The sequence below is a fragment of the Diospyros lotus genome, chromosome 5 (assembly GCF_014633365.1).
Source record: "Diospyros lotus cultivar Yz01 chromosome 5, ASM1463336v1, whole genome shotgun sequence".
Lineage (NCBI taxonomy): Eukaryota > Viridiplantae > Streptophyta > Magnoliopsida > Ericales > Ebenaceae > Diospyros > Diospyros lotus.
In genome coordinates, this window is record NC_068342.1 from 41562343 (window position 1) to 41579698 (window position 17356).

Here is a 17356-nt window from a genome sequence, read left to right on the forward strand (position 1 = left end):
TATAAGATTGAACTGTCAATTTAATTATTTTAATTTAATTGTTGCCATCCCTTGCATCCAAACACCACGTCTCATCTTTTTGAGCCACCGACTCCAACCTGTGTAAACTAAAAATTGACAAAACTTATGCCCTTAAAACATGAAAAACGTAGGAGGATTCCCTTAAAAAACTATTAAAATGTTTTACAAACTTTTAACATTTTATTACACGTGAGTTACCTGTTAACGTTAATCTCTTGTTTATTGTATCAATTAATATTTACTTACTTCATATGTAACTCTTTAATTACGTTAAATATGTTATTTAATTATTATTTTCCTAATCATTTTTAAATGTGAATAATAATAATAATAATAATAATAATAGAATTTATAATAAGATATTGTATTTTAATGATTAACTCCCAAATAACAACGAACATATTTTTTTTATTTAGCTAAATTACAAAATACCAGAAATAACATATATTTTTTCTTCTGGGTTTGTGGAAGGAACAGGAATGTACACGTCACGCAAAACGACAACACGTACTCCCCACTCGTTTCGTAGTAGTATATCTACATTCAGACCACGTGTCCGCACGCAATCATTTCCCTGGTCCATCTCATCAGCAGCATCACACCAGCGTCGAGCACGCATATGTCTGCGGGTCCCACATCGCCGGCAGCAAAAACTTCCGCCCGTTAACCCCCCGCGCATTGTAGCTCGCCCCCGTCGTCTTATCCACCAGCACCTGCCCCGCGTATCCCGGGTACGCGCCCGACCCGAACACCCCTGGGCACGCCGTCACGGCCTCCAGCGGCGCGCTCTCGGGTCCCTGGAAGTACCCGTTGTTGAACGGGTTGGTCACCGTACCCGCCAGCACGGTTGCCAGGTTGATCACCATGCCGTCCACGCCGACGTCTCCGTTCGGCGCCACCAGCGGCGGCGTCTGCGGTCCATAGATCGGCTGGTGGAACGGCCACGCGCACTGGCCCGGGCACTGGGTCTCCGAATTCCCGACCCATGCATAAGCGAACCGGGCCTTCCCCCGGGTCGACCCGTGGGTGCCGCACCGGCTCATACAAAACCCCTCCACGGCGACGTCTTTCGCCGTCAATACGATATTGACGGCGTTAGGTCTCGCTCCGGCCTTAGAAGCCAACGCCACGATATGAGCGTTTTTCAAGCTCTTTCCCAAGGAGTAGCTCTCGTCCAGGACCTGTTTCCCGACGACGAGGGTGGAGGATCCTCCCTTGTACTTCTCTGTGGTGCCCCACCACGACGCGGCGGAAGGCCGGGGCCCATTGCCGGAGCCAAGCGAGCGAATGAAGTCGACGACGATGGATCGCTGGGCTGGAGAGAAGCGGCCGTACCAGACGAGATTGACGGCTACGTCGCCTTTCAGGAGAGCGCCGTTGTGGTACTTAAGAACTAGCGGCTGCTGCTTCACGAGCGCTGCCGACGATGGCGAAAACGCCGCGGCGGCGGCGGAGACGAGGAGCAGCAGCACCACAGGAGTCCAAGAGCGAGTGGCGAAAGCCATTGTTAGAGTGGAACGATGAATTGTTTTGACTGGTTAAAGTGCGAGTGGGTGGAGAAGGTATTTATAGTAGGGATGGGGTGAGGCCACTAGACCCTTGTTCCGTCTTAAGGTATTTATAGTAGGGATGGGGTGAGGCCACTAGAGCCTTGCTCGCCAAGACGGAACAGCTGGAGGGGCACTGTTGTTCTTGTCAGTGGACGCCACGTGGAGAGAAACGATTGGGTTTCAAGTCTCTTTACCAGGCTGTAAGGTTGTTCAGAGGGCTGGCTGACGTTATGGTCTCATCCTTGATTTTGGAAAGCCCCGTGCTATCCAGTATCTTATATTACACACTTTAGTCTAATTTTAATTTTAATTTATTTTTTTAAAATTAATAATTAAACTACTTATTTTTTATACCATTTGAAATTAATTAAATATTTTAAAGTTTAATATATTTATTGTCAAAGTACTTTGATTTTTTAAAATTTAAATATTTTATATTATTTCAATTACATTATTATACTTATATTTTTAAATTAATTTGATTTATGTATTTTAATTTTTTATGTGATAATTTAAAATTTTTATTTTTTAATTAAATTTATATAATTATATTTTTAAGTTAATTTAATTTTTATATTATGATATATATAAAATGTTGAGTCATCACTTTATTTTTTTTATACATCAAAATATAAAAATTAAATTAATTAAAAAATATAAGTATATAAGTGTAATAAAATAATAAAAAATTTAACTGGTCACAAAAAATAAAAATATAATGATTAAATTAAATAAAAATATATATTTAATGATATAATTAAAATAATAAAAAAAAATTAAATCATCGTAGGAAAGAATATAAAAATATCGGGGAAAAATATAGATTTTGCTTTATTATTTAAGGGGAATTGGGGGCACGGAGCCTGAGATGATAAGCTGACATCAGCTACGTGGATTAGGTGCATGAACTGAAGTAGACTTGGAGGGCAGGTGCGAAGTGCAGTATGATCCTATTATTATTATTATATATTATATCAAGCGAAGGCCTGCCATGATCATCAGGTCTGAGCCGTCCGATTAGACCCTCTTTCCAACCGTACTCTCCCTAGACTAGGTTAGAGTGGGGCCCTTGTCCCAGCTCGTGCTCTGTACCAAACTCTGCGCTTTCCCCCCCCCATCTGATGGCTCTAACCTCCAGGACCGTAGATACCTGTAGCTTTGCGTAATGGCTAGGCCAGATGGCAGCATCGTAAAATAAGGCGGTGAACAAGGGTGAATGACTAACCAAAGCGGGCCAAACCCATATTTTTATTTTTTAAATACTTACTCAAATTTTTTATTAATTAAAATTATATTCTTAAATTATATTAATGTTTAGTTATTTCATTTACATTTATATATTTATATTTTTAAATTAATTTTTTATATATGTCAAAATATATTGATTAAATTAATTTAAATTGATAATATAAATACGAGTGTATTTAAAATAATAAAATTTTTAAATAATTATATAAAAAATATAAATATATAGAGATAAAAATACTAATTTGGCCAACCAAAGTGTGAGATTCTTCTGGGAAAGATTTTCCCACTTCCCAGGCACGCCTTCCTGGGGGCGGCCACAACCCTGCCGACTCCTTGCTGGCACGTGACTTTTAACGTTCAAAACAATGACAACGAGGATCACGTGCGCAAGTGAAGGTGTTGGAAGCGCATGTATTGCATTGCGTAAAGTAAACCTCCGCGTTTAACCCGACCCGCTTTGCATGGTGCCGAACTTTATAGGGAAATTGGAAAGCCAAGCCCTCCTTTTTGACCGTCGATGTCACGAGATGGTATCGCCGGAGAATGATCGGATCACTTTAGATTTATCTGTCGCCGACCCAATCATATTTAATAATAAGGTATATATTAATTAATTTATTTATTTAAATAGATCATCATAATACTTTAATTAATATTAAATAATTATGTATAATTTTATTTACAAAATATAAATATCAAACTTACCCTCAAATAAAAAAATGGCAACAACTAATGATTTGAGCGGGAAACTAGAAAATTGTAACCCTGTAAAAATTATGTTATCTTTTTTAAAATATTATATAATTATTTAAAACATAATCTGCCGTCGTGAAGCAATTTATAGCATTTTTTTGTCACTTATAGCTCTTGAACTTAGAAACACAAATATAATGTTTGAAAATTTAATTAAAAATCTTTTTTATTGATATAAAAAAAGTAATAAAATTCAAAGAATTTGTGTATTTGAAATTGAATAAAAGATCATATTTATAGATAAAAAAAATTAAAAAAATCAATCAAAAATTAAATTATTTGGAAATTACTTTGTTTTCATGGGTGCAAATTGTTCGGGAGAACTGAAGTTGACCTTAGAAAAGACCTACAAGGCAAAAAACAAGTTAAAGGCACTCAAGAATTTCTCTCGCATGAGTCTGTTGATGCTTAAGTCTAACGAACATGTACTGAAGTTCGAATGCATATAAAATTTTGCAAAAGTGTGCAATAAGATGCAATGGAGAGTCGTCTAACATAAATATGCTTTTTCAGGAAAACTTATGTTGTTGATGTTCTCGAAATCCAAAAATCAAGAAAATGAAGAAAAAAGAGTCATCAAATATAAGAGATTGAGGGCTATTTATAGCCATTAGTTAGTAATTGGAACACGTGACACGCACGTATGAGAGTGCGGTGCCCTTTCAAATGGCAGATCCAGTATTGTTAAAGAAAACTCTTTCTCGAGGGAGAACGCTCCTAGGAAAGATATTTTCTCGGGGATAATGCGTTTTTTGAGAAAACTCTTTTTCGGATAATAACAGATTATAACAAAAATAAAATTATAAAAATATTAAATATTTTAAATTATAAATTAATTTAATGAATTTGAGCCAAATACTTATCTAAAGACTTTCATTTTCTTTGGGTAGACCAGAAGATTGCTTAGATGGGGAAAGGTCATGGACGTACATTAATTTGCCTTAATCATTTGCGGGTGCGCAGGTTGGCTGACATCGACTCATCACTCTCTCAAGCCTCTTCCACCATTTATTTTTATAGCTACAATTGCTTCACGTCGGCCATCAAAATTTATCTTAATCGAAGTTGTAGTGAGAAGTGAGGGGATTGAATTTTTAAGTTTAATTTTCAATACACAAAGTAATAGGTGTGTCATTTAAGATTTCTCAAATCGGGTTAGGATAACATCAAATCTGCCCGATTCATTTTAGATCCTTTAAGATTGAGATTCGAAGGTAAAATTCTTTAACTTGTCTCTTGAATTTGAATAAGGTAGAATGGCACGTGTTACTTCTTTATTACTTGAAGATGAAAACACATGACAAGTCATTTTTATCGTTGCATATGTAGGAAAGTGACCGTTTATTTATACCTTTCAACTTTTTATGACTTTTATTAATAAAAGATTGCCCTAGTTCAAAATTTCAATTAAATATTTAAGAGTTTTTATTATATCTGGCGCAAAACATTCTCCATTTTAATCATAAAATGTATGAATAACCTCTTAAATCGTATTGATATAAAATTATCACTCTTTGATGATGGATAGAGTCGATCATTGAAATTTATCCCATTTACTCTTGATTTAAGCACTTGCAATAAAAGGCATGGCTAGTTCTTCCCATTTAGCCTCAGACAGCAAAATAATGACAAATTACTTAGATTAGTGTCGAATTTTTGAGAATTCATATTCATGAGTTGAATTCTATTAACCTATCTATTACATTTCGATTGAATAAAAAGGCACTTATCAACATTTTATTACTTGACGTTGAGACATGCGATCGTCTATTTTTCATAACTCTCAAAGGTGTTAAGTGATTTCACTCTTTTGACTCATGCTTTTTATAAAATCGATGTGTTTAAGAGTTTTTAGTTAATAAAATTTTAGTAAAAGTGTTAATATTTTTGTATTAAAAATATTAAAAAGACAACAATGCCCCCAAATAATGGAAGGTGTAGGGGGGGTCTACAGTGTACAGCGCCGGCGTAGAATTTGGGTGGTAGTGAGGAAGATACATATTAATGGCCCATCATTTTGCATCACAGCCAGCCAGCCAGCCAGCCATCCAGCAAGCACTGAATTGGCCGATAAGCCTCTCATATATATCCATCTCATAAATGCATATTTGGGGACCTCCACCTGCATAATATTTATAATATTGATATTGATATTTATTAATCTATATTTAACCTTTTAAGATATATATATATTTATATGAAATCACTCAAAATGTCCTCTTATCCATAACCATTTTATCTAGTTATTGATTGGGTTTAGTATTTAATTAATTTGATTATCGAATCAATCGAATCGATCAAAATTAAATCTTTTTTCTAAAGATTAAACCTAATCTAATTGATAAAATAGTTGACCCAAAAAATAAAAAATAATCAAATAAAAGTAATTTAAAGAATGAAATGAAAGCTAAAAGATGACTCTGTTGAACAACTTCTTCTAATCTTTCTTTCTTTAATTTTTAATTTAATAAAAAATGACATTATTATTAACATAATGATAAGTTCAATTTTTTATTTTTTTTAATAAAGAGGTCGAACTAAACTAAAATAATTAAAAAACTTAAATTTAAAAATCAAAACAAATTAATATATAAATTAAATTGAATCGAACACTTCAATTATTTTGATTTAATTAATTTTTTTATCTTTAAATATAAAATATAATATATTGTTATAAAAATATAACATAAATTATCACAAAAAGTGTCGAAATAGCATTTGCCATCCATTCCATAAAAAACAAAAGTGTAGGGTGGTGTCAGTAAACCCCACAAGTGGGTGGCGAAAAATCAATTTATTTAATGCAAATATTCCTTAGAGATTTGATTGGAAGGAGCACACGCGTGGCGTGAGTGAGACGTGGATTTGTGTGCATTAATTCCCTAAAAGGACAACACGTGGCCGTATTTGATTTATTTAAATTTACCCGACAATTTATTAAAAAAATCACGTCACTATTTAAGAAAAAATAATTTGTATATTTTTTTTAAAAAATAATAAATAATTTAATAAAATATTTAAATACTTTATAATTTTATTATGATTATTTCATATCTCGATTTAAAAATATTCCAAAAAACTAAGATATGCCAAAAACATATTTTTGATCTGTTTTAATCATTTTAAAAGTATTTTAAGATTATTTTATAATATTATAAAAATATCTAAAATGCTTTTTTATTCATAAAAAAATTAACTCAAAATTTTAAATTTTTTAAAAATTGATTTGAATGTATTATGAAATTTATGTTTATTTTTAAATTGAATAATAATTTTTTATATTAAAATTTTTATTTATAAAATTTTTTTATATATATTTTTTATTTATAATTTTTTTGCTTATCCGTTTCTTTTTTTTTAAAAAAAAATTTATTTTCATTTCGTATCAATTTTTCATTTTAATTTCCATTACATAAGCAAAATACTCATTTTCGGTTTCATAAAATCTTGTTAATAAATTATATTTTTATCTTATTTTTAAAAAATAAAAATTAACTACACTAAAAAAATTTAAACTTATAACTCCCCATTTGGTCAAACAACTTTACCATTACATTAAGCATCATTTTGTTTAAAATTTTGCATAAAAAATAAACTGTAACCATCAGATGTTATAAAATGAATTTTTATTTAAATATATTTTTTTATATGCATATAACACGAGCCTAAAGGTGAGTAACATTTTAGTTAAATCAAAATAATTGAATTAAACTAAGCGAAATTGATGGTTCAATTTGTTTCAAGCTATATGTGGTTTGGTTCGATTTTTAAATTTGACAATTTTGATTATTTAAATTCGATTTGATCTCCATAGTTAAAAAAAAAAAAAAATTGAAATAGTCAAACTAATTGAAATGTCAAAAACATAAACTCTGTTCTTTTTGTTATTTTCAGATCGTTTTTAGTTTTTTAAAATAGTAAAAATGTGTTTATTTTTATATTTTAAAAAATATATTTTTAAAAATAATAAAAAAATTATAATAAAAACTTAAAATAATAAAAAGTTATTTTAACTATTTTTATCACAAATACACTTAAAATTTCTAAAATCCAAAAAATACTATAGATAAAAAAAACATATTTTTAACGATCTTAAAATAAATATTCAAAATATAAAATTAAAAATTGAAATACAAAGAAAGCATCCCCTAGTTTTTTACCAAATTTTTGGCTTTTTCAATTTTTTTTGGTTTTTTTAGTCCATTCAATTTTTTTCAATTAATTTGATTCAATTTTTAATATAGGTTTAATTTAAATAATTTAATTAATTCGATAAATGATTTAAACAATAGTTCACTTCCATGAGCCGCTCTCTAATTATTAATTAAAAATAAATAATGTGAACAAAATTTGGCCACATATTTTAAAATTGAATTTCCAGTACAAGAGTGGATGAGGATGATTTGTAGGAAGCAAAGCAGTGGAGTTGGATTTGACAGACAGGAAGGTGGCGAATTATTTATTTATTATTGTTTACCAGAAGAAGAAGAAGAGGAAGGAAGAAGCAAAAAATAGTGAGACCGTGTTTGGCACTTCAGTGGCGTGTCAATTCAAACAAGCCTTCACTTAAGGCAGGAGGACAGAGTCAGAGTGAGCAATGACCTGAGGCCACGCCCACGCTCACGCTCACGCTCACGCTCAGGCTCAGGCTCGGCAGGGCAGATAGATCACAAGGAAGAGGAAAATTCATCTGTGGCAGTGCGTGTGTGTGTGGAGTACATCAAATAAGTGACCCGTCATTTCACTAACTACACTCCATCCCCCACTTGACACAACAGGAAAATTTGGCATTATTTGGACTTGGCCTTTTATATGTAGACTCTCTTAAACTCACACTTGGCTTCACTTAAGTAGGTGGACAGGTGCCTCGTAGGCAGGCTGAATCTGGAGGACTAGACTCATCGTCTTCTTTTTTTTTAATCACACTCTATCACGGATATCTCTGTTGCTTTGTTTCTTGAATGAATAGACGTAACAGTCGTACAAAAATAAACTTAATCTCACGATCTTATATAGTAATCTAGTTTTACTTTGACATTTTATTAGAGTTTCAAATGTATTGATTGGTCTCTTAAATTTAAAAATTATTTTAAAGTAAGAATTTATGGTATTTATTTATGTGATATTAGATTCGATCGATCCAAAAGCAATACCGAGTGGGTGTGAATTAAAAAAAATAATTTAAATTGCCTCGACTTACATTGAGATATATGAGATTTTTAACATAACCACAACGCTTGAAATTAAAAAAAAAGTAAGGCTTTTTTTTATATATATATATATATATACACGTAAGAGAGAGGAGAGGAAAGAACAAAACTATGTAGTTCAGGTTGGGTTTCTAAATGGGCAGGGCATTAATTCGGCCCAGTTTGAAGAAACCCAATACCGGCCCTTAGCAATCTACAAGTTTCTAGCGCTAGTATAGCTAAGCTTTTTTTATTTTTTATAAGCAGTGTTTAAGTTGGGTAACATTTAAGTGGTTGATAGCGTTTAAGTTGAACAGCATTTAAGTTGATAACGTGTTTGGATAGATGTGTTTTTAAGCTGTCAGTGAATATTTACATGTTTGATTTGTAAAAACTAATAAGCTATCAAAATTTGATAAAAAGACTAAAATAGACATACTATTAAATAATAAGAATAAAATTTTAAAAATATTAATTTTTAATACAAATAATTAAATATATTAATATAACATATATTAATATTTATAATATATATGTTATATATATATACACACACATACAATAAGTGAATGATGGGGGTATGGGTTGAAAACGATGGAGGCAACGGGATTGGCAGATGGGGGATGACGACGATGGAGGCAATGAAGGCGATGGACGACAGGTCGGGGTGATTGACGACAGACGACGAGCTGGGGTGACGACAATGGCAATGGTTGAGGTGACGAACGACGGGCGATAGGGACAATTAGGATGATAACGAGGGTGATTGCGATTAACAATGTGATTGTGGCTATCGAAGAGGGCCTGGCGGCAAAGGGGAATGGCGTTGCAAAGGATGAAAATGAGGGTATGGGTTGAGAATAAGAAGAATCTATGAGGGTAAATCGATAAATTAATTGGTCAACTCAGCTTTTAATCTGTATAGCTTTTGCAAAAGTTGGCCCCATATAGCTTTTTTAAAATGCTGTTGGAGTAGTGTTTAAGCTACCTAACTTAAACGTTGTTAAATACATCCAAACATTTTGTCCACTTTTCTTAATAACGTATAAGCTATTGATTAAGCTTAACATAACTCTTGGGGTTGTTCAAGTTGCTCTTTTATCATAATTTCAGAGTTAGTTGGTACAAATTTGAGTCACTTGACAACACGAAGGGTATTTTTGCACAGACGTATAAGATATGTGTGGCTAATGTTATGTTTCGCTCATTATGTTATATTATGAGGTCTGTGCAAATATTGAATGCCTCTTTTGTTGTTGTTGTGCTTCGTTTATCATATGATAGTACTTTATTTGGTTCATATGGACAAGGTGGTTTGCATGGACTCATCGAGATTAGTTGATTTAAAGCTTCAGATCCTCTATATTAAAAGAAAAAAAAGGAAAGGGAGAAATGAAAAGAAGTCTCTAGACCTATTAACATTATGGGATTGTCCTTCTCCAAAGATGGGCTAAATTTGCTTGGCCTTGGCGTTGTTGGGATTGGAGGGGTGTGTTGGACATCTAGAAAGTGGAGTAGCAAGCATTCGTGACAAGTGTGCAACCATTTTGGCCTCCAAGAGATGGTCTACTACATATGGCGTGAGTGCAATAACTAGTATTTTTTTATCAAGTGCATTTATTGGACCAATTGGCTTATTTGATCGAGAAAATTGTCTAGATGTGTCTATCTACTTTTCAATTCCTTCAATTCCCCCGGTCTCTTCAGGGGTTAGTTTTGGTCCACTTATGGCATTTTTTCCTAAATTATCTTAGATAATAGTGTTTTTTTGGGGAGGGACTTATGTCCTTTGAGTCACTGTGTGTTTGGTCTATATTTAATTTTTTCTTGTGCTTTTCTTTCTTGCTCGAGATATATCGTAGCCATACTTGTGTATAATTTCACTTTTATTGTGTTATAAATTTCTACGAGAAAAAAAAAAAAATACTAGATTATTTGTTAATCTATGCTAAAAATAATTTCTTACAAAGGTCTGAGAGTCCAATTTGTATACAACTACCTAATTTTAAGAAAATTGGAATGAATTCTACTATAGGACAAGAAAAGGATATTATTAACTATTATGGGAACCTAATCCAAAGTATTTTTTATGGTATTTCCTTAAAAAGTAACTCTTTATCATTTAATAAATCTCAATTAAAGTTGATGCATTTGAAGATTTTGTATTAATAGAATTTATCGAGTCTTTAGTTATTCTCAATCTAATCTTGATTTTCTGCCTTTTAACACTTTTAAATATTGAATTCTTTTGTTAGAATTAACTTGCAAACATGAAACAAAGTAAATTGTCTAAGGCACCTCTGAATCTGTCTTCTTTTACTTAGGGTTTAATCTTGATATTTTGATTTTTGATTTATTAAAATTAAATAGATCAAAATTGTATAAAAAAAAAAACTGAATCAACCAAACAAACTAAGAAACTGAACAAATATGAAAAAAAAATTAATTGATCGAAAAAACCAAAAAAGCCTCAAAATATTGAAAAAAACACTGGACAAATAAAAAACACACACACACACAAAAAAAAAAAAAAAAAAAAAAAACTGAACCAAACAAACAGATAAAACAAAAAAACCCAAAAGAAATTGAAAAATAAAAAATTTTGATCGATTCGGTTTTTTTTAATATGAAAATCAAACCAAACTAAAATTACCAAATTTGATGACCGAACCTTATCAAAAATCATATTATCAGTTGATTCGGTTCGATTATTTTGATTAAATCAATTTTTTCCACATCTCTACTTAAATCAATTATGATATAAATAGTGCATTGTAATTTAATGGTTCGAGAAAGAATGTGTTTTTCCGCGAGTGTTTTGAATGCTCAAATGACTTTAGTGCCTTTTTTATATATATTTTCTTCACTTATCTCATAACTTATATACTGTTTTGTCTCTTAATACACATCATACCTCGAGGGAATAGACTATCGAACCATTTCTTAATCAAAAGTCTATTACCTTCTACCTTTCTTAAATAAATTTTATCCTTAAAATTCTCTTATTCTAAACCTCAAAATTACTACAAGTCCTCCAAATTCCTCTTAACCAAACATTATTTTCTAAAAATCTTAATGAGAAGTAATTGTGCTTTTAAAACCGAAACAAATACCAAACAATCTCTTTATAGGTAAAGGGTTGAAGTTGGGGTTTTTTTTTTGGCAAACACAGCAAATGCAGTTTAAACACTAAAACTTGATATTTGTGATGACAATCTTGATTGATGTCTTGAATATTTATATTTAATATAAATTATCACAATAAATATAAAAAAATATCTCAAAATCAGTAACCTCTTACATTTCAAGAAAAACTCCGAAACAAAGCTAAAAATGCATTCCCTAATGACTGCTAAAAACAGCACTTATCCAAACTCCCATTTCCCTAATAGTCTCCGTTAAATATAATTTATGTGAAGAATTTATACAAAGAGTTCAATTTGTATAGAAATACCCAATTTTGGGAACATTGAATCCAACCATTACCCTACTAAAAGATGAAATAGACTATAATGGCAAAGCGATTTCCTATTTGCCCCGCCCGCATGCAGGGTAAGAGACAAGGGCCGCCGCCTCACTGCTCCAAGACAGTTATCTGTTCCATAATTCTATATATATATATATATATGTTATATATATGTGTGTGTATATGCACAGCGATGATCGTCGGTGTATATATATATATATACATATAGTGAGATAGAAGAGAGTGAAAAGGAGAGATGGGTTGGAGAGGGATACTGGGTTTTGAGTATGGAATAGTTCAGGCGCCGTTGGGACCGGATATATCCGGGCCGGAGCTGGTCGCCGCCGTAGCCAACGCCGGCGGGCTTGGTCTACTCAGAGCTCCTGATTGGGTCACCCCTTCTTTTTCCTTTTCCGTTTATTTCATTCCTTAATTTCTTGTTCTTTTCGTTTAACGTCATGTATTTTGGTATTGATTGGTGTAAGGGGTTCTGTTTGGGGGTATCTAATTTCCCGATCATGATTTCAAATTACCCTAATTTTATTGTAACTTTTTATTATATCCAATTACAAGATTTGGGTTCCTCTGTGAAGTCGAGTAAATCAACATGTGTTATGTCGTGGTAAAAAGCCTGATCAATTTCTTAGTATTCTGCTATGAATTGCAATTTGGGATTTGGCATTTGATGGAGTGAGTGTGTTTGTGTACCAGGAAGCTCCAGATTACTTGAGAGATCTAATCAGGAAGACCAAGAAGTTGACTGGAAAGCCATTTGGGATTGGCGTGGTCCTAGCATTTCCTCATGAGGAAAATGTTAAGGCCATACTGGATGAAAAGGTTGCAGTTCTGCAGCTTTACTGGGGTGAATGTACAAAGGAGCTAGTCCTTCAAGCTCATCAGGCCGGCGTAAAGGTTGTTCCCCAGGTAGTTACCCCATTTTATTCAACCTTCTTCTCGTTTTATTACATGTAATGCGACGACGTAGAAAGGATATGAGTATTGATAGAGATGATTAGAACACTAGAATTCATATAATTGCTCTACTAAATCGAAAATAAACCACGATCAAACCATTAAACACATAAACGAACACAAAAGTTTCGCGAGTAGAAAAAACAAAATATTACTATAATGATATTGCTACAATAATTCTAAGGTATTGAGTACCTATTTATAAATCTACCACTTATCTATAGATGTATACAAGAAAGAATTTATATAAATCTATATTCTGATCAGAAAATGAGTGACGAAGAAGATAAATCTTCAATTATAAATGTGTCCCGGTCATAGTTAAATTTGAAGTCTTAATCACAATCCAATTTGAATTTCAGACCACAATTATCACATAAATATTAAATTTTATCTTGTGTGATTAGGGCTTATATGATGAAGGTGGCGCCAAACTTCCACTAGGTAGTCGTAGGGCTTTTGGTCAGCATAGTGTATAGATTTATTAATGTTTTGTAACAAGGGTAAAATTGCTCCATTGAGTGGAAGATCATGGTTGGAGTTGTGGACATTACATCTTTGCAAAGGAAGGGTAATGCCATGTATAAAATCGACAGTCCTGTTTACCCTTGGAAAGTGAGGAACCTTCTATACGAGGGACACCCTTCATGTTATTAGCAAAATTAAAATGCTCCTATAAACTTAATATTTTCTTATTAGTGCCAGGTACCCAATCTCAAGCTGAATCCCCCTAGACATTTATGTACCAAACCTAAAGAGGGCGTCCCTCGTGCACAAAGCTTCCCACTTTGCAGAAGATTGGAGAGAGTCGTCTTTGTACATACACTTACCCTTACTTTGCAAAGATGTAATGTCCAATCTCAAACTTATGGCCTTCCAATCACAAAAGAAGAACCTTACTGTGCTACTAAAGGTCACTCTCATTTTGTGGTCCTAGCCTAGCTACATACTTGAATAAGGCAGGTGGAGCAGATTATTTAGTATTTACAGTCACTCCCCAGATAAAACCTAGCTACACACCCCAAGTGGCCAAACACTCTCCATCAGTATGCAAAAATAAGAGCAGGTCATTTAGGTTGATTCAAACACTCTCCATATACAACCTCTTGCTGTCCCTACTCATAAATTTAAGTAAAGGGCTCATAAATTACAGTGACCATCCCATCAATATGCCAGCTTACGTGTCAAAGATTAGTTAAAGGGTTTCTGTTGAGGTAATTGACCACTGTGTTGGGGAAAATTCTATTCTACCAAAAATTTGTTTAGAAATCAATTGAAGAAAAATGTGGTTATAGCAGTTCTGAACATATATGCATCTTATTGTCATTTATATTAAAAGTGATGGAATATCATTTATTTGTTCGAAATGATTTGGAGCACGAAGACAGCCTATGCCCTGTACTTGTGTCAGGATGCATAAATCTGATTCTAGTTACAGCAGTGATCAGTGATCTGAGTTCTGTGCATTTCAGTATCCTCTTGTTCTTTGTTGTAAGTAACTTATGCATGCTAAATTTGGGGTTTTCTCCTAGGAGTTGGTCCAGTTGATATAAAAATGTTTTTCCCCTCTTTGTTCTCTTCCTCACTAATTTATTAGAATGCAGAAGCATCTATCTCTTCTTCTTTGTCTGATTAGTCCCATTTAATATCCTTTGAGGTTGGGAGCGTTAAAGAGGCAAAAAAAGCTATTGAAGTGGGCGTAGATGCAATAATTGTCCAAGGGCGGGAAGCAGGAGGGCATATCATTGGTCAGGTATGATATCTGTTAAACTATTTCAGGTAGATATATTCAACTTCACATAATTTGTCAAAGTTTGCCATGGGTTGCAATTATGGGTACTTAAACATTTCCCTAAGATTGTTGATATAGTTTTTAAGAATCCGTATTTCCTTGTTCTTGGCTTGTTTGGCTCAGGAGGCGTTGATTTCATTGGTTCCAAGAGTAGTTGATCTTGTTGGTGACAAAGATATTCCGGTAATTGCTGCTGGTGGCATTGTGGATGCACGTGGTTATGTTGCTGCTCTGGCACTCGGTGCACAGGGTGTCTGCCTAGGAACTAGGTTTGACCATTTAACCTTTGCTCGTGTCTAATGATCTTGTTTTGGGCATTACTCAAGCTCTCTTCTTGCCCGATACAGGCCCTCTAAGTCCTGCAACCATGAAACTGTCCCAATTTGTTCGCATGGAAAATGTTTACAACATATATCTGAATCTGGATTTTAGGACAACCTGGATCGACCTGAGAACTTTAACTCAATTCATCTGAAACTAAGTAAAGATTGTTAATAAAATTAAATAAACTGTATTAGTCCAAGATCAGGAAGATGCAATGGATTGGGTCGTGTTAACGGAACAATAGAAGTCCCAAAAAAACAGAGACTATTAAGTTAGCAGGAGGCAGAGTGTTGATATTAGATCTTTTCGTGAACATGTAGCTAAGGATTTCGTAGTCATGTTAGTTTGAGCAACTGGGAAATAAAGATGTACCCAGGATTGATTGGTCGTGTTTTTGCTTAAAAAACAGTAGATTACTCTGCATCTGGAGTCCAATGATTGGTCATGTTAGATCTTGGACTTGCCAAAAAAAAAAAAAAGGAATATGTGACGAGTTTCTTTTGATAGTAATGTGTGAACTCAAGCAAGGAATTTACATCTTGAACTAGTTTTAGGTTTGGATATTCATGAAACTGTTTCTGGATATCCAATCTTGCATTTGTATCTTAGTTTTTCGAACTTTTTTGAATTACTTGTATTATTGTTTACTTCTGTTGCGATCCCTTTTTCTCTTTATATCGGGTTGTATATTCCTTCTGCAGATTCCTTGCCACTAATGAAAGTTACGCGCACAAAACATACAAGAGGAAGCTGGTCGAGATTGAGAGAACCGAGTATACAGACATATTCGGGCGTGCAAGGTGGCCCGGGGCACCACATCGAGTCCTAGTAACACCTTTCTTCAGGGACAGTAAAACTCTGCCGGGCCATGAAAATGAGACCAATCAACCGGTCATTGGCCGCACAACCATACACGGCGTGGTAAAACTCTCTACCCTAGACCTGAACCGATCTTCTAACAGTACTCTCTTTGATCATTGTCAAAAAAATGCTCTCATTGGGTGGTTTGATCTGACTGAAACATGATATCAGGAGAAAGTGATTCGTCGATTCGCGGGCACTGTTCCGAATGCATCAACAACTGGGGATCTTGAGAGCATGGTGATGTTTGCTGGGGAAGGTGTAGGGCTGATCAAGGAAGTTGTGGCAGCAGGAGAAGTGGTGAAGAGGCTGGTTGAAGAGGCTCAGCTGCTCATCCAGCAAAGATTTAGCTCTGAAATGTAGTCACACTGTTTGCAGATCAATGGATGATCTTCTTCTCTAGGAAATCAATAATTCAATGAATAAAATCAGTTGGAAGGGTGCTTCATCCTTCTGTTGTCTTAACCAAAGCCTATAGATTTCAATTTGGAAATGCACGGGGATGTATATACTCACCCCTCAACTTTTACCCCCCTGCCCCCCGCTTTTTATATTTTTTTATTGTGGTACTTTCAATTTTGTTTGATTCTAATTATATCCCTGCATCAGCTAATATGGTATAAATTCACCTATCAATTTTTATCTTTTATCTTTTTTTTTTTTTATAATTATGACACTCTTAACTTTATTTTATTTCAATTGTACTCTTAAATTAATTAATTTTATATCCTATGAACACTTGGTCAACGTAAAACCTGTGATGTGCAATTGCTTAATAAAGAGTGATAAATTATTGCCGTTGATGATGTGAATTTTATTTGTATTAAAAAATTTAAAATCAAAAGAACAAGTAAATTTAATTTTTTTTTAATTTTCCTTCCATTTAAAAGAATTCTATTTGTAACATCAAAATTCACCTAACAAACCAGAAGAATCAGGCAAATCCTTAACTCAATTTTCAATCCAATCACTGTAATTTCATTGTCTTCTCATTTCGTTGGAAGACAGAGTAAGATTAGAAATAATATTATTTGGCGGGGTTATATTGAAAAGTTTCAAAATTAGAATGAAGATGGTGTCAAATGTTTGAATTCTATTTTTATTAATATCAACAATAGACTATAAAGTCGATCCAAACCTCGAGGCAATGGACCTCAAATTATCAATAATGAGTAAATAT

At 33.4% G+C, this 17356-nt stretch overlaps 2 protein-coding genes across 4 annotated transcripts; one reads left to right on the plus strand and one right to left on the minus strand.

The window, feature by feature from the left end:
• Positions 1-409: 409 nt before the first annotated feature.
• On the minus strand, positions 410-1620 carry LOC127801921 (protein EXORDIUM-like 2). Its single transcript, XM_052337453.1, has one exon. The coding sequence runs from the start codon at positions 1524-1526 to the stop codon at positions 618-620; it is 909 nt and encodes a 302-aa protein (XP_052193413.1). The 5' UTR covers positions 1527-1620; the 3' UTR covers positions 410-617.
• A 10775-nt stretch (positions 1621-12395) lies between these two features.
• On the plus strand, positions 12396-16705 carry LOC127801908 (uncharacterized). Of its 3 annotated transcripts, none has more exons than XM_052337437.1 (6): positions 12396-12618; positions 12939-13139; positions 14857-14952; positions 15115-15260; positions 16017-16236; positions 16348-16705. In XM_052337437.1, exons 1-6 carry the CDS (start codon positions 12484-12486, stop codon positions 16537-16539), a joined length of 990 nt encoding a protein of 329 aa, XP_052193397.1. In that variant the 5' UTR covers positions 12396-12483; the 3' UTR covers positions 16540-16705. The 3 variants fall into 3 exon arrangements, with proteins under 3 accessions (XP_052193397.1, XP_052193396.1, XP_052193398.1); XM_052337436.1 differs by having other exon boundaries at positions 12401-12618; positions 12939-13151; XM_052337438.1 differs by lacking the exon at positions 12396-12618 and adding an exon at positions 12650-12849 and having other exon boundaries at positions 12939-13151.
• The last annotated feature ends 651 nt before the right edge of the window (positions 16706-17356 follow it).

Excerpts from the sequence above, each read along its gene's own strand:
- LOC127801921 (XM_052337453.1), bottom strand. The coding sequence starts at position 1,526 with ATGGCTTTCGCCACTCGCTCTTGGACTCCTGTGGTGCTGCTGCTCCTC.
- LOC127801908 (XM_052337436.1), top strand. The coding sequence starts at position 12,484 with ATGGGTTGGAGAGGGATACTGGGTTTTGAGTATGGAATAGTTCAGGCG. Across the intron at positions 14,953-15,114 it reads GAGGGCATATCATTGGTCAG|GAGGCGTTGATTTCATTGGT; the intron begins GTATGATATCTG and ends TGTTTGGCTCAG. Across the intron at positions 16,237-16,347 it reads GCACAACCATACACGGCGTG|GAGAAAGTGATTCGTCGATT; the intron begins GTAAAACTCTCT and ends ACATGATATCAG.